This window comes from Calypte anna, chromosome 2, assembly GCF_003957555.1.
Source record: "Calypte anna isolate BGI_N300 chromosome 2, bCalAnn1_v1.p, whole genome shotgun sequence".
Taxonomy (NCBI): Eukaryota; Metazoa; Chordata; class Aves; order Apodiformes; family Trochilidae; genus Calypte; species Calypte anna.
The window spans coordinates 98,127,475-98,151,107 of record NC_044245.1 but is presented as its reverse complement, the minus strand read 5'-3'; the positions used below and the strand labels follow the sequence as shown (position 1 = coordinate 98,151,107).

Sequence of the window (23,633 nt, the reverse complement as noted above, 5' to 3'; positions counted from 1 at the left end):
GTGGATGGGTCCTGTTCAGCCAAGAGCTACATATTGCTTTTGTTATGATTGAAGCAATTGTTTTTCTGGGACCTTCACAATGTCTGGATGGCTGAGACACTTGAGAGGTTGATACAAAAAAATGTACTCTCAGTCTGTATGCTTGGGGAGGATAAGAGCCCAAAAGGGAATGTTTCTAACCCTGTGAGTGCAGGAGATGAGCTCCTGAACTCAGAGGTCCCACTTCTATCCGTGCACCATAAACAGAAAGGGTGGTCAGGGAGTGTGTAAACACAAGTTGTCTACCTGCTCAGACCAGCACCATGAAGGTCCACCTACAGAGTCCCAATTTCCCCAGAGGCACCCACCTGGGGGTGCCCTGTCATAGTACTATGATATGGAGGTCTGTTCACAAAATCATTCTGGGACATCTTTGGGTTTCTTTCAAGCTTTTAGTCTCCAGAAAGTTATATTGCAGACTTGCAATTTAACCTGACCTCCTCAGAATTTCAGAAGTACAAAAACCAGATAGTTTTACTTTCAGAGACCCAAATAGTTGGGACAGGATGTTCCCCAACATTACAGAAGAGGTCTCAGATACCAGGTTGGTGTCGACAGCTGAAGATGCACAGGTACAAGATGATTAAGCAAATCAAGCTTAAGTACTGTGAGAACAAAAGTGAGGGGAACTGAGGACTTCTAACATGCTGTAATTTATTTTTTTTCCCCTCATCAGTCTTTGGAGACATAAATGACATTTTTCTAAAAGACGATCCAGCAAGATAAAGACAAGCATGTGCCATTTGAGTACACTACAAACAGGACTGAAGAGAGTTATCAATTTTCTTTTTTTGCACATGATAATTTTCACAAATGGCCAACACTTGCATTCCTTTTAATACCAAATTAGTTTTAAACATCTGGGGCGTTTGTTACTACAGTGTACACTGCAAGTTGCTTCTTTTGAAATGAAGCTGAAATACTGCAGGTTCACACAAAAATGCTAAAGACAATTCAGCCTTAAACAGAACTACACTCACAGAAACCTACATCTTACTAATTTTAACTTCATGGACTAGGCAAAATTAAGGGCCTTGGAGTTCCAGTTACATGAACTAGTTACCTACCTGACATAAATAAATACCCAGGCTTGTTTTTAACTGCATTTTCTGGTTCCTCTCTGGCAAGTTCCCATCTTGTGCTTATGCGGGGTCATAGTATCTGTATGATAATAGTGTCCTCAAACCAAGAAGGGAGCCTCCAAAATACCTAGATCTAAATGCAGATCTTTGTATCTCACCTGTAATTGCATGGAGACAGGACATATTCTTCTTTTGCTCTGTAACACTCCATAGATAGTTGATCTGTACTACTACCACAGTACTCAAAACAAAACACAAGCAGATTGGTATCACCACTATAAATTTCAGTTCCTTCCTGAAAGAAGTGAGTTATGAACGACCAATACATATGATTCATCCAGACTTACAATTTTCTCATTTTAGAGACCATGCCAATGATTAGAGGACAATAAAAAGATTCAAAATATTGGGAGGGAGGGGTTTGACATAATCAATTTATTCTTCCTCTTCCAGTCCAAGCAAAGCACAAACATTAATTTCCACCAATAAAACCACTGCAAACTGTAATCTTGTTTACACTGTTATAGTGAGATATTACAGTACTTGCACATGCTGCTCTGAAAATAATTTACATACAAATTAAAAGGTCAGCATGAAGATTTCCTAAGTATGTTTTGTTTACTGCAGGACTTTGGTCACTAATTCATCTTTGTGAAGCAGGAGTTGAATGACAGTTAATTTTTGCTCAGAATTAACAAACATTATTACTGAAGTACCTGTGTTTAGTTAGGTAAGGCCCAGGACCAGAGGCCATGGAGCACTGGGGCCCACATATTTGTCTCTGAGAAAAGAAGGTGTGGTCTGGCTACAGATAAGGTTCCTGTTAAAAGCTGAGTTAACTTTCAGGATGAAAGGTGAACATAAGTAAGAGCAAGATATTCGTTCAGGAAGATTACTGCATCCTTACAGATCTTCTGTGAGACGTGCAGAAAAAGGTAGTAGAGGCAGTGGCAAAGCTTAATGTTCCCAACTTGGAGATAACTACTGACACCACCACTGCTCTGAAGAAGAGCTAAGGTAAAGTTTAGTCCTGACAGCAGTGATTTGATTACATGAAAATTCAAAGCTGGAAGAAAGGACGGGGCTAGGGCTAGGGCTAGGGCTAGGATGGCAGTTCAGTCCAGCAAATACTAGCACATAGTAAACCTGATATCAAAAGGGCTGTGTGGCTTTATTTACATCTGGAATTAGAAGATGGCACTGGCCTAGAACCAGCAGTGATACTGGGACTGGGTTTCTGCTTGGAGCTCAGGACAGCAGGTATTGATAAACTGCAGCTTAGAAGGCGCCTCCAGGTTAACATGAAAAGTGGTGCTGGCTCAAACCATCTGACTGCAGAGATCTGTGGGATAAGGAGTGAGATAATTTTAAGATTAGGAGTGGAATTATGGTTTGAGCGTATACTCTGGAAGGGGTTGATAAACTGCATCATCTCATTTCAGTATCAGGGAGGACCACACGCCATGATAAAGGTGCCACGTGACAGGACTTCACACACCCTTTGCTAGCTCAACACCACCCAGCATGCCAGGCCAGCTCTGTCTTTATCCTTTGTTGACCCAAGGCTCCCCAAGCTATCAACACCAACCCCTTGGGCTTACTTTATATGTACACCTGTGTCCTTGTGCATGAGCACAGAGAACCTGGCACTCTTGAGATGTGCAGACTTCCTCTACTGTATGTGAACACTGTTTGCATACTGTGGCTGGGGGTGAAGAGGACCCCAAACAAGGAAAGCACCTATATGAAAACATCCAGTCTGTCTCCATGGATGAATTACTGTCTCTATTTCTCCCTTCATTTGCACAAGTGCTGCCATATCTGAAATATAGCAAAAACTAAAGAAGTTAAGCATCTGGCAAGCAACATCCCCTCCCTTCATAGATGTATTTTTAAAAACAGTGGATGAAGTCTGTGAAGCAGGTTGGTCCTGCCAAGGAAATCAAAACCCAAATCAACCAAATATACCAAGAAGCATCACAAAAGCTTGTCTGTGTCTTCTCCAAACAGAAGCTTTGCCAATGATGATCTTGGCAGTTCTATTTAGCACTCACCCTTTTCCCAGTTTTTAAGAATAGGCGTCCACCACGTTACATTTTTCAGGTTAGGGCAGGGTTCAGGATTGACCTTGCCTACTTCATATTACAGAAAAAACTGACACATATCTATGTCTGTGTTTTAATCACAAAATAGGCTCACCCAGATTAATGATTAATGGTGAAAAATTCAGTCTTAGTGGCACACAGGCCTTGTACCTGACAACGACACTTTCTGGAGAAAGACGAAATATATAATCACATTTCAAGGACAAAAGTCTGTCCATAATGGACACTATATAGTTAAAAACCTTAAAAATCAATATAAGTAGCACATAGCTCATCTCAACTACCTCCAAGCTTGCAATTTAGAGAATGCAGGGTAGGCAAAAAGAGCAGTTGCTCAATTCAAGGAGTAAACCTGCTTCAGCATTCACTACAACCTGCAGAGGAGAAAGCTTCACAGTGAGTCTTGCCAAGAGGGAATTACAATAATTGAGCCTCATGGTCACAAGACCACACACTACTGTTGTGAAACAGTCACTGGGCAAATAAGGGTGTAGCCTGAAACATGGTTTACCACTGCTTTAAAAAAAAAAAAAAAAAAAAAAAAAAAGGAAAAGCCACATGCAAAGCATAATCTTACTCCTTAAAAGGTACAAAAATCAAGAAAAAAGGATCTTTCAAACCCACTCGCATGTCAGAAAAGTGGTGTAACAATGCTGCCATTCAGTGCAGTAACAAGGCAGTAAAGAATAAAAGCGTGTCACAGAGTTGAGTCTGGCAGCAAATAATTTAGGCAAAAGCAACAAGAGCAAGAAATGACAGCTGTTCAGTTCACTAAGGTAAAGTCACAAAAGCAATACATGTCATGAATGATAAAAACATAATAGCAAAATACAATTAAAATAAATTGAAAGATGATGATTTTAAAACATATAAACAGGCAGGTACTTCAGACTAGCAGATATAGATGTTAACAAAGCAGAATGAGAAAAATGCCATTCATCATTCAGCAGCTTAACACTTTAAACATAACCCAACATTTTCTTACTCTATTTGTGTTTTAGGGATGTGTCGCAGTCTAAGTGAAGGAGTTAGAACAGTCTTCCAAACTTATCTGGTTTGTAGGAGGCAAGTAAATAACTTGCAAAATAATCACTTTTACAAGGCATTGCCCTAAGCTGTGTGTATACAAAGGTCCAGCCTGCCTCTGCACTAAACAAAACTTCCTTTTAAGGATCCAATTTTGATTGTCCAACCAATTCCTGGCATTTTTGCCAAAGTGGAGGAAAAAAGAACATATGGCACCTGTCTTCTGTGAAACACCTTGCTGTTTGTAGAGCCTCCCATGGGGGCTTAGCAGGGTAATGCTGACCATTTCTAGAGAAGGTGACTGAGCAACAGGGAGTGGCTGAGGAAGGGGAGAGAAAAGCATTTGCCCACAGCAAGGGCACCAACTTCACACTGCTGGGAGTGGCTGCAGCTTAAGGGGAGAGAACTTCAGTCAGCCAGGCCCTCCCTGCCACAGGGGGACAAAAGGCCATTCCATTCAGTTCTCTCTCTGCCCCGTGCTTCTCTGAGGGAGAGAGAAAAAATGAACTCATTAAGCATTTAGCATTATTTCAGATGCAAGGAGGATACAAAAGCATCTCAAACAGAACTTATTCCCACTCCAGTCTCATAAGAGCTTCCATCTTTACTGTCAACCCACCAAAAGTGGCAGGTTTTAGTGGGGTCTTGTTTTCTGTTCACTAATGCATCCTAATGTGGAACACTCTTCCAGACTCAGCTTCCACCACTATGCTCTTAATTTCTATGACACACTAAGCTTCTGGACCTTAGATATGACTTCTATTTACAAAGAAGCAATATAGAGGGTTCAATGCCCTGGTACAAAGTAGCATGAAAATTTCCAACCAGTATTAGAATCTCAGATTATTTATGAGGTAAACCAGTTACACAAATTTTGTCAAAATCCATGCTTACCAATACCTTTGTCTGTAATAAGCACGCATCAGGCTCTATAATTTGTATTGCATACTAGCCTACAGAAAATACAGCGTTAATACTTGTAAATGATTGCTCACAGTAGCCCAGATAACACTGAAGAACCTTTTGTAATTAAAATTGATAAGCTGTATTTCCCAATCTCACAAGTCAAGTCAGGAACCACAAGCATAATGACTGTCAAAAAAAATACTGTCTCCTGACTACATAAAAATAAGCTATTCTGTGAAAAGCACTCCTCTGCTTCAGTATAAGAGGGTGGCAAAGGAAGAAATTGATAAGGTATAATTAAACCAATACTGCACTAAAGAAAAGGTGAATTAATTGAAACAGTCCATGAAGAATCCAAGCGTACACAAAGTAATTCACCAGACACTCTAAAGCTGACTGTCTGGTGCATGAATGAAATCAGGATGTGATATTAATGGCACATAAAATCAATCATGGATTTTCTGTTGCTTACAGTTGAACATCAAATACTACTGCATGTCATTTTTGCAAGCAAACTTTACAGAATGACCAGGGAAATCAGAAAATGATACAGTCTGTATCATACTAGACAAAAACATGGAAAATAAGAATTGATTTTCTCATGGACAAAAAAAAAGTTCCCTATAAACCACTCATTACTGTACCTTCATAACATCTTTATACGAACGAATGGCCTTAACTTCCTCTTTGTCATCATCTTCATCCTCCACTCCTTCATCCAGAGCATCATACCCTTCATCCCTACTTCCATCTGTTTCTGTGGTATTAGTCATGTGGTCAATAAGCTGCTCCAGTGGGGGACTTAATTCCCGTTCTTCATTGTCCTTCAAACCATAGTCCAGGGCTTTATATATAATAATCCCTAGGGATTCAATAACCTAAAAAAAAAAAAGTGAAACAGAAATATTTATTAATTCCATTTACATGAACGAATAGGTCAGTCTAGGAACAGACTTGCATGGTGTTTGTATAACAAACTTAGCAACTGAGAGGGCAATAAACATCAAAAGAGAAAAATTATCCCCTAATACCTACAGTAGTACTTAAGTAACATAACACAGCACATGCATACCTACCACTTTTCTTATTTCAAAGTCTGGAATCAAAATTCATAATTTAAAAACAAAGCAGGACCTTTCTGGATTCTTTTTCTTTTTGCTTGTAACATGACAAATTTTAAAGTAACATTACTCTGGACTTTCTATTACATGCATATGGCCTTTCATGGCAGGACAGGTGGGAATAAATTAAAAGACAGGATAAATTACCATGAGATGCCTTCCTCCTCCCACAAATGAAAGACATTTGGAAACTGCCCTTCAGTTTCTGCATCTCTTAATTGAACTGAGAGGTATCTGCACACAGCTGTGCTCATCCTGATCCTAATGCACTGGGACATAAGGCCACAGAACTCCTTTGCCTGTTGCACCACCAGTGTAGGCACACATATTCCAGTTAAACTACCAACAATCAAATTTTATAGGAATAAGGAAGTACCTCAATTTTCTATCAAACTTGAGGCTTTTTCGTGCTCTGTCAAGAGCAAAGCAAACAGACAACCTCTTACTTAGTATAAGCTACCAAAAATGTCATGAACATACCAAGATGCTGAATGCACTGTTTTTCTTTGGCATTAGTTATTTTCCTGAAGAGCAATACTGAAGCTTCTATTCTTTTAAGGATGCAAAGAGATGGCATTTCATACTGAGGGGTTTGGAAATGGGTACTAATGGAGAGGGAGGAGAAAATGGACTTGCAAGAGTAAACTACCAGAAGGAAATGTCACCACTGGCAGATCCTTGTCTGACAATGGAAGTTAGGACTGGAGGTTTGAACGTAACCTCTGATCTTCCTTGTGTGTTGGGATGGCTAGCATGTCACACAAATGAGCAGACTCCAGTGTAGGAGTAAATGGCACTAGAGAAACTTTAATTAAACAGAAGCATTTCTAAACATACCAAACCTTGTCACCAAATGCCATTTTCTCTCATCTGGCTTTATCTTGATCGACACACCTTTAATGCAGATTTTTTAAATACTATTTGGGTAAGCAGAACAAGACAAATGGATTCTTAAAATGTCAAATTTTAGTCTAGCAGCTTACTTAGCACAGCAAAGCCTTTACAGTCAGAGGCTGGAGGTTAGAAAGGACTTTAAATGATACCCTATTAGTTTATCAAGACAGACAATTTAATGAACTAGCTGTGGTCTGACAGCTTTACACTTGTATGCTTCATTCCTCTGTTAAGATCACTTTGCAGTGGAAATTCACTTGGCACAACTTGGCTAATAAACAAACAAAAAACAATACTGAAGAACCCTCCACCCTTTTATAATTTATTTACAATATTTTTGATAACTTGATTGAATGTAAATAATTTTCCTATGCTGTTGTCTAGAAATGTGGTTATACATATTTGGACAATAGGCTTAAAATCCAGTTAAGAAAAGAGATTAGGCAAATTAATGAAGAAAAAATTGTCCTCATTTATTTAGTTCAAAGAACAGCTTCTAACTTGGGAAATGCTAGTGGGACAGCAAAGCATACCAGATAAGTATCACTGCATGCTTGTGAAGTTCTCATACCCTTCCCCAGACTTCTGCCATGACCCAATGTGGAGACAGGACACTGCACCACACAGAGCTTCAAAATAAATAGCTTTAACAGACCAAAGTTACATTTGCAGCAAATCTGGCTTGCTTCTTAGAGAAGCTAGTTTGTAATAACTATCTAGTAAAACCTGGATTGTTAAAAAAAACATCATCTGAAAACTTGACAAAATAAATATGTTCTACTGGTAGGCATAGATGTTTCCTTTAATTCAGGTTCTGAGTACAATCTCAGCATATACCCCCTCAACAACTGAAAGGGAACAAAGAAAACCAAGTTAATTCCAATTTGAAGTAGACCTAAATGAAAACAAAGTACAACTGGATAATTGGTTTGATGTTTTAAACACTTGAGAGTAAACACAATGTAATGTCTAACTGTAATAAAAACTGAATTTGAAAAGAGCTTAGCATACACAAGGAGGACTGAAATGTCCAAATTAGATGCAAAGAAAATAATGTCTTGTGCCATGCAGTGATGGATGCTGAACACAGCTTCTGGATTTTGCTACACCAACACTTCAAAAAAATAGGAAGGGGGGGGTCGGATAAAGAAAGTACACTCTCTCTGCTTCCTTCTATTTGGAAGAAGATTAAGGCATTCAAAAGCACCGTGGCTAAAACTGGATGACAGCTGCTGCTTTCTTTGATGTATCAGCAGTGGGGCTTTTGCATTTCAGTAAGATGGTTTGTGCATTTTTACATACTATGAGCAGATTTCATAATACATGCAAAGCTGACACAACACGAAAGCCTGCAACAGCACCAATTCAGACCTGTATTTCAGTCTCTCGGCTCCTTATTTAGAAGTCATGATCAAAACCACATTTATTCAGTGTCTGTTATTATCACAGATTCTTCTTGCTGAAAGACAAAGCAGCAAATAACTGAGGAACTTTGCTTTCACTTGCATTGAAACTGAGAACATTCAGCATTCTAATACTGGTTTACCAAGGATCTTGGAAAACCACATGAGTGCCATTGGAACATCAAACAGAAGTCACGGAATCATCAGTGCTTCTTCACATGGACAAAACTATAAATGCAAATTCATACAAATAAAACTTCTATGTCTATATAATTAGAAGCATAATATACAAGGTTAGGCAGCTCCTTAAATGCATGAGTGCTGTCCCTTTGGCTGCAATACAAATCAAATCACACAAATAAATACTTCTGGCACATAGCAAGTGACAGGCACCCACACAGTTTTCAACCATACGTGAAAACAGATGAATAATAGGAAAAACAAGGATAAGAAAGGGCTTAGCAAGCCTCTTTTAAAGGACAAAGTTGTACATTGACACCCCAAAACAACTGTTTGACACTGAAATAATTGCCAGCACTAATGCTAAATTATGCTGCTCAATTTAGATGGAAAAATACATAAATAAATCAGGCACCTTGAATTTTAGAACTCATTTGTTCTTGATTGACTTAAGTTTTGGCAACATACCTGATCTTTGTAAATCTATCAGTGGCTAAATAACTTTAAAAAAATAAACAAGGAAACCTGCATTATTATGCTTTACACCTTCTGACCAAGTTCATTTGAAAGTTATGGCTTCAGACCAAAAAAAACCAAAACAAAACAACACACCAACATTTCCCACAGACTGAACTTGTACTCTGTTGAGTTTAAATTATTAATTAAAGGGGAATTTCATCTCAACGTTAGTATTCTTTCAGTTCCTACACGAGTCTGGACTTGTATTATTCTTTTCTAACAAATTTTGATAAAGCTGCTGGAACACTGACTTCAAACACAAGTTTAAAAATAATATCCTCATGCTCCTTTTACACATGTAGCAAAAACAAACCCCAAACCATTCTGATTATTTTTGTACACAAACACTGCATGGAAATTTCCATTCCATGTACCTCCCTCCAACACACTAAGCCATGCCTCTTGGAAAGGGGTTCATTAGGTTTTGAGGTTTTTTATATCACACAAATTATGCTCTTCCAATGAACACTGCCAATTTAACATTCTCAAAAACCTGTCAAATAGGCAGCCTTTGTATAGGAACCAGACACATCTGAGACTTGCAAAAGTCAAGTGAAATTACTGTGAGTCCTGCACTTATCTTTTTTTTCATTTCTAATTTGAAAGAAGAATCCTTCTTCCCTTCAACATATATATCTCTGACTCTTGCTGAAGCCAAGATGAGAATAAGCAGAATCTACATGGTATTACCCTCTCTCAGTGCACACACAATCGGTACTGGCTGAGCTTTCATCCCCTTCCTAGGCTTGCCTCAATTTTTAAACAAAGAAACAAAGCCTAAGGATAGGAAGCAAAGGGGTTTTTTCAGCCCAAAAACCCCACCTCCAAAAGCCACTCAGGTTTTGGATCCCTTAATTGGGATTAAAGACAGTGTAAAGCTCCAGTTCCAAAAGCCAGTAAACTAATTTTGACCTTTCCCACCAGGACCTCTGATACAGCAGCCAGTCACAACAACATTTGCATTACTACTGCAATGCCTTTTAGGAATTCTAATAATTTATTAAAAAATTATGCTACCATTACTATTTTTAACTGCTCCCATTTTTTTATCAGCTGATCTCCGACACACTTCATGAAGGAGAATCATTCTGCCTTACGATAAGAGCACCAAAACCCTGGAGCTGGCAGTGGCCACGGCACTCCTTAGGGCAGAGCTCCTCTCTGCCACCACCCCTGGTATGAGGCATTACTCAGTCAATCTGCAAACACCAACCTGTCCTACTGCTGACTCTAAATTAGCCAGCTCCACATTAGGCTTCTGGGATTGGAACAAACAGCATAAACATACCCATAGACATCCCTAAAATCAAGAGTTACGGATCTTAAATTTTCTGTGGTGCATCCTAAGACACACAAACACACAAGTTTTAGTGACAAAATCGTGTAGTACACTCAAAAGCTCAGGTATGCTAAAATTGTATGTCAACCCAGCTGTTCCTCTCCAGCTGGATGACAGAGGGATGGAGCTATTGCTCTGGTTATCATTCCCATGTGCAGCAAAGTTATTTGGTCTTTCTTTAGTATCCAATCCTAGGCTTGAAAAAGACCACGCTTTTAGGAGGGGTGAACAAATAATGGGGTTGAGACAAACCAAAGTACACTTTTTGGTTATTTACCTCATCCTTAGATACCCTACATAACTCTAGAGAATACCTCCTGGAAGTGTACGCCTAAGGAAGTTGGGATAAGGGTGGCATTGCTGTCACTGCATACCTCAGGTATATTAATGTAGTTTTTACCACAGCATTCCCCAGTGGAAACACTCTTGCATTATCCAGGTTCTAATAGCTGGGGACACTGCTAAATTTAAATATGACCTTCACTAAATTAGAGCAAGTTGCAACAGACCACCAAATGAGAGCAGTGAAAAAATTCCAAGTGCTTCCTGGTAATAAGGAAAGATTCTGAGTATTTCTAATGATACAGGTGGATCACTCATTTCTTAAAAATGTAGACATAAAATACAGGATTACCAACTTCTAGGTGATCTTGGTTTGCTGCTGCAATAACAAAATACTCCTTTCTACCATATAGTATCTTAATATTTAAGACATAGCAGTAATAAAAGCAAGAAAAAAAATCAGAATACATGGAGTATAATAGAAAATAAAAATGAAAGAAAATTAAATACAGCCTCTCAACAAGATTCAGTCTGTTTCAGATACATTGTTTCAGGTACATTCAGTGTTAGGAAAATTTCTCTACCATATCCAGGGGAGACCTTTTGTAAAATCATTTTATATCCATGAGCCTTTGAATGCACTCAATGACTAGAGACCTAGTGATTTTTACTATTCAGGTATACATTGAAGAGATCCAGTGGAAGAAATCCTGAACAAAGACACCAAACAAGACTAAAGCATAAAAAGGGATGCTTGCTTTTTTGGGTTTTGTTTTGTTCCCCCAAAGTGAATATGTAAAAATTTAAGCAGTTAAATACTGTTGGCCTCTAATAAGGTAGCAGTAATTTAACTGCAAGTTTATTAAGGCTCAAATGTAATATAACTCTTTGAATTACTCAAAGGCTCCGATAATTATAAACATGTTTTTGGCAGTACAAGTTTCACTATAGATATTATCTAAAGAGAACTACCATTTATTAGCATAAATGAAAGCAGAATTTATTCCATTGTATCAGTCTGAACTTACAGTTTATCTGCTACATTAAAACAAAAACCTCATTTTCCTTGTATTGCTTTCTTTTTTGTCCATACATTGTAAACTCTAAGATTAAGACAAATCATTATTCTCTTATTAAGGAATTTATACAACCTGAAGGAATTTCACCAAAGTGACAGTTCATTGCTAGAGGAAAACAAAATTAAATTCCCTGATTTAACTGTGGAGACTCCAGTAGCATCCAGCAAAAGAATTAGGTGAGGAAATTAAGAAATAAAGATGGTGAAAATAATTTGAAAGTTCTTAAATACACCTCTATTCATATCACAGTTCTAAATACAGGTCACGTTATCCTGATTCCATTCAGTAAATGGCAGAGATGGAAATGATATGGACAATTCTAAGGTTGAAATCCATCTGCTGAAGCAAATAAGCAGAATGGGTATGTTGTTACATTTCCCTACTATAGGCTTAAAACTATCTGAATTTTGTCTTAAAATATTGTGCCTGTTTAGGATTTTAGCCCCAGTATCTTATCTTGTTCTTTTTAAGAAACGTTTTATTATCATAGTCTTAAAGGCAGTTTGCACAAAAACTTAATTCAAAAATTTTAGTGACTTCATAATTGAGTACATCAAAATTAAGACTGTGAAAGCCTCAAGGACTATGGAGATGCTACTATGGAAATGCTACTTCAAAATACACGGACAACGTTTTTTTATCATTAAAGGCACAAACTTAAAAAAACCAAACACAAACATTGCCTATGACAAAAACAAATCAAACAAAACTGTGTCACAAACTTTTGCTCTAGTTGCCTCCTCATGTACATTGAGGCCATAAATCTGCAATCACTCTTCAGAGTAATGCCTCTTGCATATACAAGGTATTCTTTTAAAGAAAAGTTTCAATGCAGTATTAATCTGATAAGTCAACAAGTACTAATATTACTTCATAATAATTAGGTACTATTGCATCAGAATCATTTAATACTACACTTATTCAACTAAAGCAATTTTTATTCTTTTCAGCACATGTAACCTTTCAGTACTGCTGACTTTATTAAATGAAGTCAGGTCCAAACAAAGCTTCTGCTGTATTTTTTTTTCTGTTATGAAATATAGTTAAATGTCTGTATACAGTTTTATGCAGAAATGGAAAGTAATCAGGTGGACTCCCCAGGTAAGCCATCAGAAGGAGCAAAGACTTCAGCTGGCTACCAAAGCCATAACCAGACCACAGAAACTCCAATGGGGTCAAATTGTGTAAGAGACAGAAATTGCTGCTTGCCACATCACCCTCTTGAATAAAGGTTTATCTAGATTATATGAGATCATATCAGATTAGCTACAGAAAAAGATTTTGCAGGCAGAGAGAAGTGACCAACTCAAGGAAAACTGGTACAAAGAAGAGTGAAACTAGTTCAGTAGCTTTGACCCTGAAAATTCATGTGCAACTGGTTTAAATTTGGCTGATAGTAGATACCTGCCTATGCTCTGTCACAAGCTATATTAGATAGATTTAAAAATGCTTACAGTAGCATTGGTTCATTTCAATTTATGGTATCCATGAAGTAACCCAAAATCAATGCCAATTTCCTTCAAAATACCTAATACAGTTCAAATAATCTACTAAAAAAGTCTGTTTGCTTTAATTTCCCAGCCTTCCCACACAGATTTCATTTAAACCACTACAGTTGCCTGCTACAGGCTTGGCCCCCATTTAATTAATCCAAAAATTAGAGGGAGTAAACACCTGCTGCAATATAAACTATTTTTCTCTTGCGAGTCAAGAGCTTTCTCACACCTATTTTCCCCAAAATTAACAACTCCACAAGCCAAATAAACAAAATACCTGCACAATGAAAGCTTTTCTTTTAAATACAAATTCTTGATCAGTTACATTTGTCTGATATGTCTTACATGTCTTAAATCTTCCAGCAGCAGCTCTCAGCAGACTTTTGAAGTCAGTCTGGTTTCACCAGATTTGTCAGAAGTATGGGTGCATTTCAAGTGGTTCACAGATAATGAACTGCACAGATCAGGCACCTGAAAAAGTTCATATGGAGTTGGGAACAGAAAAACTCTTCCAGTTTAACTGGAAGTTTAGCCTTCCTAAAATCCATCTTCTTCTAACTCCTGGAAAAAATGCATCCTTCTGACTCCTAACACACTTCTCTTGACAGCCAAATTTTGCATTTCCAAAATTTCATGCCTAAAATCAATGATGTCAAAAAACAAGCCCAAGGGTAACCACCCAACATGTCCTTTCTAAAAGTGATGTGCCACAAAAAGAAGGCTGACATATGCTGCTACTGCTGTCTGCTAATATGAGTGTTCATTAACTGCACATAAAACTAAACAAATTCAATGCTGCTTGTCTTAAAGGTACTGAATACTGATAGGAAGTTAAATAACCACCAATAAGAAGGTTGCTTTTTTCATCCATACTGAAGGAGAATCTTCAAAAATAGCTATGGAATGTTGGCACTTGTTACAGAGATGCCCAAGACAAACCATACACAGCTACCTCCACTACCTCATGGATGAGCACTCAGCCATACCTAGGTGAGAACTCACTACACATGAGCTCTTTCCTAAAGAAACTAATGGGAATTCACACATACGGCTTGGGAACAAAAAGCTAAAAAATTCAAGACTCTTACTGAGAGGGCTTTTTTTTCAGTCAGATGTGCAAGGAACTTGAGCTTGACATAAATACATAACTTGATGAGGAAATATGTGCATTTTCACACAGACCATTATGATAGTCCAAGCAGCTACTAATGTGCCAGAAAGCTGTACATTTAGGTCATATATGATCTCTAACTATGTCATACAAAGATAACATGGCAGGCTGACAAAGCCTCTGCAAAGAACCTGGGTTTATCAATATTCTTCCATGTCCTCTCCCCCATAAACAGCAACACATGATACAGGCATTTGGATCACTGGCATTCAGGCAAGTACTCCCCCAAGACTGAATGCCTATGTGGCATAAAATATTTTAGTTATGAGCAAAGGGAGTTACTGCACAATCACCTATGAGGTCTCACAGTGGCCTCATTGGAAAGACTGACATTTGCTAGAATAATTCAAGAAAGCATGAGTTGACAGAGTATCTACTCATAAGAAGATACTGACATTATTTTTCAGGTCTGAAATCCAGGTACAATAATAGCATAGAAGGCTGATTTACCCTAAAGCAAAGAGCAGCAGAATGCACGGCCAAGTCTCAGCAAAAAGCTCATCACCTGCTCTTTGGGCTGCAAAACCCCAGAAAAATCACCTGTGAAATGACATTGACAGTTTTCTATTTCCTTCTGAACAGTGAAATCCCTACAGAAGAAATCTGTATTAAAACATACCTCTAACACAGTCAAAAGCTATTGAAATCTAAAACATATAGTTTATAACCTCAGGCATGAAGTACATTAACACAAGATATTCTAGCACCTGCCATCTTCTGAAGCCATCAAAGTGCTGAACTGTGACAGTCTATTATCCCTGATGGGGCAGTCATATTCTAACATTATTAATCACTGAGCATTGTTTTATTGCTCTCTGCCAAAAAAGACAATATCCATGTACAGAAATGATAACAAATATTGGCATACAGTTGTAGTTCAGAAGTGTTTTTCTGGGAAAAAAAAATTGTATGCATTTTATATTCAGATTAAGAAAAACCACAAAAAAAAAGCCAATGCATTCCTAACTCTGCAGAAACCTGTATCACACAGCCAGATTTGCTACAGCACTTGGCACTCGGCCTTCTACTAGATATATTATCTACATAATTCATTTAGCTGCTTACATAGAAGCCAAATTACTAAATATCCAGCCACTGGTGGAGAGGGACTGATTCCAACACTTACATCTATGTCAACTCCATGGATACTTGGGAACAACAATAAAACCAAGAGTTGGGGAAAAAAAAGTATATGAATATCAGTTAACAAAACTTCCTGCCTCAAAATCTACAGTGAAATTCTCTGACCTATTCAGTGCATTTTGCACTGCTTGAGGAACTGCTTGAGTCTCATAAAGTTAGGCCTAAAAGAGCCAATCCTGAGTTATTCCTGTGCTGAGAGCTTGCTAATGGATGAGCTGAAGCCAGTTCCTGTACAGCCAAACTTCCATTCTCAGCCCGAGGAAAAGCAAAGTATGTAAAGATGCATATTGGGTGTAACATGGTAGCAAGGGGAAGGAGGAACACCAGGACAGAGTGATCCATCACATCCAGAGAACCACTACAGGACATCTCTAACCCAGTCCTAAAAAATTCATTCCAGGACCAAGGATTCACAACAAGCTCCTCAAAGCTTCCTCACTGGCTTGCAAAGAATACAGCAGAACTCAGGCACACAGGGAATACAAATCCCCTTGGATTTCTCATGCTTTGGAAATTAAAATAATGCTGCAGTATTACCCTGCCTTTCAAGACATATTATCATCTTTTAAACGTCAACACAGGATCCAAAGCTGGAAAAAAAAAGTCAAAGCATTATGTTCATGCTGTGGTGAGTTTCCTGACTTTGAAAACATCACACTTTTTTGGTAGAATGTCAACTACAATTCAGAGTTTATGATTTTCAGGTAAGTGTTCCTACAGCACCCCTAAGTCAGAATACAGTTACTTCCAAGATGTTCTTAACAGAAAACAGACAAAGAATTAAAATCCTAAATTTAGTCTCACCTGTACACCCTCAAAGTCCCCAGTAAAATAAGCTGAACTGACCTTGCTAACCACATCGTCACACACAGGCATTACACCTCTTACATCCAGCACTTGAGCCAATTCCAAATGTAGGAAGTGTATGGGACTGAAGGTCCTGTGGGGTTTTCCTAATTGCTCATTTCTTGTGAAACCTCACACTGGTCATTCTCCCTTTCCTAGAATGGTTTTGCCATCTGCTACATGAGGATACTGACCCACTTTCAAAGCTTTGAATGAGAAGTGCTGTTCAAGTTTAAATTATATTTCTGCATGTCACACACACAAGCTTAAACTCAGCTGGAAGTGCCTCTAATCATCCAGTTCTCCCTATGACTTTTTTTTCCCTGTAAACTAGGGGAAGGAAAAATGAAGAAAAGTACACACCAGAGGCTAAGGGTTAGGCTTATCAGCTGGATGGAACGCAACACACAAAACTGCTTTTCTTTGAGAATATAAATCAAAACATAAGAGTGATTTATATAAATATAAGTAGCACAGGTAGCCAGAGAAAATAGCTACCAAGCTTAGACTGTCAGACAGTTCTAAACTTCACGGGAAATAAATTCTGACAGCATCATCCCTTTGCCTTGCTAGATAAATGTAATTATAGCTGTCAGTCTACACTCAAGAATAAAAATCTTGACGTTTAAGAAAAACTAAAAAATTCAAGCTTTTTATAATTCTGGACATCATGGGTTTAGATTTTGATCTTCAATTAAGAATCCCCAGTTATTTTTAATATGCATTAGGATTGTAATATTTTACAAACTATCATATCCCCTTACCCTTTTGGGAATACCTTTTGTAATACACACAGCATGACTGTTATTGTCAGAGCTCAAACACAACTTGCCTGGCAATTTCTAGACCAAACAAAATGAAAAAAAGGTTTTTCTTCATATAGTTCTCTAACGCGTGAAATAATTTTCCTGGAGGGAATTGATTTTTTTTAAAAATTTTATTTTTTTAAAACAGTGTAACAGTCAGAAGGTGCATTACAGAAGGAACACTAAATTCTGCTGGTATTCCACAGAGATCATAGCTTTGAATTAGTAAAAAAACTCCTGTCTAGCCAAGAAACAAGTTTCCCACAAGTCATCTCCTTAAGTCAGAGACATCCCTTTTATTCCATCATAGAAACTTTTTTCCCTGTTCTTTTAATTTGTAGCCTCTCAAAAGTTTAAGAAATAGAAGAATAAAAGAAAAATATCATTGTATTACAGGCAGAAGTCTACATTTCTTTAACTAAATGACCACATTCATCAATACTCTTGAAGGAGTTAAAGAGCCTCAATTAAATCAGTTTGAAAGAGCATCCACTCAACTACCTCCAGGGAATCAAACATTCACTATTTCAAATGCCAGTGAACAATTAAATCTGTGGATTCTGGAGCTCAGCGGGATGGCAGAATTTGTTTTTATTTTCTTCTCATTAACCCTTTTGTATGGATCTTCCTTTTTCCAGGAAGACCATTAAGCTGCATATTCCTAAGTGAACTACCAACTGGGCAGCAACATGGAAATGTTGGCTTATGTGAAGCTGAAACCTCACAAAGGAGGGGAGTCTTTTGTAGGGGTTGGGACCATGAGTGTCAGACACTGCAATGACACCATTTCAGAGAATGCTGGTTTTAAGGAATTACTACTACTTGCTAAAAAAACAACAAAAAAAGGCAACAAACCCAAAACCTAACTCTCTGTGCTACTGCATGAACTCTCTATGCATGTGCATATGTACTCTTTGTGCTACCATATATCAACTTTGGCTGTAGGCAAAAAAGGAGCATAGCACTGCAGAAACCTCAAAGCTATACTCACAAATAAAAGAAATGCCTATTTTAACTGGGAAAGCTAAAAATAGCTTTAACAAGGAGTGACAGAATGAGCGTTTGCTGTAACTACTTAATATTTTTAGATAAAATGCTTAGTGCAAACCTTTCTCTGACCATTTTTGTACATTTTTACAATACTATTCTCTGGTTTTACCTATAAACATGGAATTTTACTGAAAACTTGCGATGTCAGTTAGAGCTGGGAAGAGGAAATGTTAGGAGTTTTGCTTTGTATAGTTAAGGTTTTTTAAAAAAAATATTTTAAAAATTATTGCATGAAGGTTAGGCAAGTCAATCAAAATAACAGAAAGGTCTAAATGAAATCATAACATTATTTTAAGCTAGTGTTTATTACTAAGAGAAATCTAGTAATGATGAAGAGATTTCAAAGCGGACCAAAATACTCCAAATGCACCATTTTCTTTTAGCTAATTTTTAAACCAAAACACTTCAAATCCAATTTCTAAAAATTTTTCCATTACACTTAGAGCTGTTTTCACAGATTTATACATGACATTCCAACAAAGCCCAGGTACAAAGGAACAAGCAGGCTGGAAATGCAACCTCCCCTCCTCATTGGTCTTGTCTAATTAAGCTAATAGTAATAATAATAATAATAATAATAATAATAAATATTCTATCAGAAGAAATTTCTATAAATCTAAATATTTCTACCAGAAGCTTTTCTCTGTCCCAGAAAGCTGTCTATTTTTTAGATGGACAAACTGGGGGAAATTATTATTGTTTGTAATAACTTTAAACACACTTTTTAGCTAAAACTTTTACTCCATGAATTGACCAACCAATGGGACTGCGTAAGTGGCTGACCTAGAAACTTGTGGGGGAAAAAAGTCAAGAGAATTTTTTTTTTTCTTATGAAGAAAATACAGCTCAGACTGTGGATTACTGCTCACTAGAAAGCATGGCCTCAGGGAGAAGCTTTCTCCTTTGAGCAGACACTTCAGTAGCTTCTGTTCATATGGGAACACAACATGGAATCCCTGCTGGGCAGGATGGTCAGCAGCCACCACAGATACACAGACACAGATGAAAACAGTTCCTGAGAAATTTTTAACTGAAGGCAAGACTTAATATTCATAAAGTAGACATGATACTTGCCCAAAGCTCTCTGACCATTTGACTGATTTACAGCTGCTTTCTCCAAATGTCCCTCATCTTACTATGAAGCTTCCCTATTGGAGTCTTCTGCTCTTAAAAAAAAAATCTGGTCGAATGTTGCCATTAAGCTGTTCACAACAGACCAATTGGCACTGTTTTCTAAGAAACAGTAACCATTAAACCTAGGAGAGGGAACTAGATCTGCTATGAACATTTACCAGTTTTGCAGCATTAGGAGGGCCAGCGTTTCTGTCTCTTGTTCAGTCAAATTTTTGAGCTACAGCATTAAAAAAAAGCTGAACTTGTAAAAACAGTTTTCTTTCTCATGTCTAACTCACTAATTCAAAAGTAACTGCTGACAAATTATAAATGCAGAACATATATTCACAGTCCTATTTTCTGCATTCATTACCCAACTTGTGATGAATGTGTGACAAACTGGAATGATTTTTTAGACTTACTACTGGCTGCTGGACTGAGGTAGCTCGTGCCTGGATAAAGCACCCACAGTCCCTAAGGGACTATAGTGTACTATAACACTTCTGTTTTCAAAGAAAATGTGTGTGTGTGTGTGTGTGTGTGTGTGTGTGTGTGTTAACCTTACCAGAACAGATTTTTGACCGATCACACTCCTCTTCAGCAAACTCACATTAGCATTTACATTAATAGATCAGAACAGCACTTTTGAAATGAACCTCCCCATTGCCCCTCTCTGAGCTCCTGGGGTGCATCATGAAGTGCTGTGTAGAATGGGATCCTTTTGGATGAAGTTAAAATAGAAGATGAAATTCAGAAGCTTACCTAACATATTCAGTTTCGCTCATGGTACACTCAGCCTAAGGCTCTCAAAAGAGAGCTAATCTGAAATAAACCAACTGGGACACACATTCCATGAACAACTGGCTTCTCAACACCATCTTCCTTGCTCTACAGACTTGTAGCATTCTATTTGTAATGCAACAGACTGAGTTGAGATTGAAATGTCATAAATAACTTTAATGCAAGACTAGAGAACAATTGAAAAGCTGTAAAATAACCACAAAACTATTAAGTCAGCAAAGAAAGAGTAACAGCAATTGGTATCTTGTGTAGTGAAATGAGGCAACCAGGTGCCACTAATTGCCAGGGAGTGGGCATGAGCTTGTGTCAAGCCCACCTGTGCCCAATTAGGGTGGGCCCCCACTGCGCATGAGCAGGACCAGGACCAGGGGGCCAATAAAAGGTGAGGCCTGAGACACAGGCTCAGCTCAGTCCTGAAACTCACAATTTTGGCATGCTTGGCTTAACTGCTGCTTTCAGCAATCTTGGACAAAATTTCAAAATACAAAAACTGTGGGTTTAGTTGGGCAGAATAGCTGCAGTCTGTACTTGTTTCTGCCTAAATGGAGATTTATGGCAAGTGGCTGCATATCTGGGCCAGCACACTAGCCCTGTGACGAAAATCTAACGTTCCTATCCATTGGAGTTCCTTACCTTAGCTAAAAGAAGATGTAGAAATGCTATTATGGCTGGATATATTAATGATAGGGGAGATAGTGTAATAATATCTATATTGTCCCTATCTATAAACTAGTACATTAAAGCATTCTACTCTGAGTCAACACAGACAATCTGCAAGATAATGGTAAAGAAAATGTATTTTATAACTTTCACCTTAATCACAAAATACATTGCAAAGGGAACACAAATTTGGTAAGGTACAATACCTCAGAAATCCCTTTAAAATACTCCCATGGAACTCCATGTGAAAATACTGACAGAACAGGAAATTCTCTTTCAGACAAAATCCACAATCCTATTTTGCAAACATTTATCCTCCCATAGGTATAGTAAAAGTTATGCCTTTCACCAGTTTTTACAAAGTGCATTAAATTTACTCAAAAGAGTACTGCCTAATCCATCTCCTACACTTTAGCTTCTATTCTGATGGAGACTTCAAGAATTCTTAACAAATGTGGAGTGGATGGTTATCACCATTTCAAAATACTTTTAAGACAGTAGAACAAGTGGAAGAGATAAAAGTTTCCTTTAAAACCAGACATGTCAGTAAAGTCAGACATCCTAAACAAAAAAGCCTGGTTTTCCTCTTTGAACATCAGTGTATTTCCTTGCTGCCACAGTGTTGTGAAATTGCAAGTAATTATCATTAATGTACAATTACCAGAGAAATGAAATAACCACCATAATGTAACAGATCTAAAACAGAATTTGGAGCTTTGGATATTAAATGGGGAAATAATAGGTACTCCTATAATGCAATTCAAACCAACACCTTCTACCCAATCTTTTTCACCCTGTGTGAAGGAAATCATATGCAGACTAGTCTGTGGATACTTTGACTTAAAATCAAAACTGTAAACACAGAGTTTAAAAATAAATTAGAAACATGGGGGGCAGGAGTCAGTTAAAGAAAAGAAATATCAGCGTGTATATATGCATGGTTCAGCTATTTATTTGTCTTAATTTAGGGCATTTACATTTCTTACCGCAGGTCCAATTTCAATGGGACTACAAGTAATGTAATATAGATGAAATAAGGTTATAGTTATATGCTAAACATTTGCAACATCTTCTGAATAATTGAGGCATTGTAATTATAATCTCTCAAGCCACACCCTTAGCCACACCATACAGGATTCTTTCCACCTCTGAAGTCCCCAGCATGCAGCACAGGGATCTCCTCAGTGCTGACTCCCTGGTTGCTGAGTAGAAGCCTGTGAGATGGGAGTGGTGCAGGGCAGGGAATTCACCACCACTTGGTCATTTCTACAGCCAGAAAGTGGTTACATCTTCTAGTACCTAAAACAAGGGATTCAGGACTGCAAGATTCTCTGCACTCACCAACTCTAGTCCCTTTTTCTACCCCAAAGTTAAATTATTAACAGTTTTCAATCAGCAACTGGGAGAACAACAGCCTTTTTTAAAGGACAGCTAAACAGAGTCTGCAAGTTAAATTCTCAGAATTTTTCCTTCCCCCAGAGCAAAACGAAATTGTAACATTCCTGACATTAAAAAGGCAGGAAAGGATGTATATGAAAAAAGCTACTAACAAAAAGTGACATGCTTTATTAAAACACACAGTGGAGTAAAAATATTCCCCACCAAAAAGTTCCTTAGGGTAAAAGAGAAGGCTTCTTTTGCTTGTTGTACAGAGTCTCTCAGACACTAATAAGCACTTGATTCATGAGAAATATTTTCAGATTACTTTGGACACTATGTAATAATACTTTTTAATCTCATCTCACAGTGGTTGATAAACTCACTCTGCTCTTGCAAACTCCTCTTCCTCATACCACAGACTTTGCAGTAGGTTAAAGTCTCTTAATGACAAAAAACCACAGATTTTTCTCTACATAACCCTTACCTGAGATAATCTGCTTCCTATAGGAAACATCTGTATTTGAAAGTAACTCCTCAAATAATGTGCCTCCTCAGAAAACCTGTACATGTGGTGCTATCAGAAACAAGAGTAAGGGAGACTTTGAGGTATCAGAACCAGGCATGGGAAAGGGGACTGTAATGAAACAGGGTGCTTAAGATTAACTTACACCTTATACAGCCACTCACACCTACTTGAAACTGCACTGCTGAATACCTATGGGAACGAAAGGAATCAAAAGCCAAGCAAGAACTGACAACCTGTGTGAAATGCATCTGGAAATACAGTCATTAAGTTTGATCCATGGCCCCTAAAACAAATGGCACTGGGAACCCAAATGGATGCAGTGCACTAAGCCACTTCATCACACAAATCTTTACCAGAGAGATCCCTCTCAAATGAGTATTTATTCCAAGGGGGAGATAACTGCTGAGTAAGCCAACATTTGTCCAACATCACCTTGAACAGTTTGCCAGGCTGGAGCTACACTACAAGAGACTTGAAAGGACTCTAATGAGGACTTGACTCACAAAGCAGCATTGATGTACAAACCTACTTTACAAGTTGTTATTGTAGTTATTTCACAATGCAAAGCCTGTGAGATGCAATCTCAGGTGGTCTACACCTGCTCTGCAGGGCTTTGGGCTGTCAAGGTCAAATATCTTAAGATGGCTGTAACCTGAACTCTGGTAG

General features: G+C 37.9%; 1 protein-coding gene across 1 annotated transcript in view; it reads right to left on the bottom strand.

The window, feature by feature from the left end:
* SPIRE1 (spire type actin nucleation factor 1) overlaps positions 1–23,633 on the bottom strand; it is a 131,639-nt gene that overhangs the window by 67,529 nt on the left and 40,477 nt on the right. Inside the window, 1 exon segment of the mRNA XM_030446375.1 lies at positions 5,803–6,036. Within this exon segment, the coding sequence (XP_030302235.1) occupies positions 5,803–6,036 (234 nt within the window).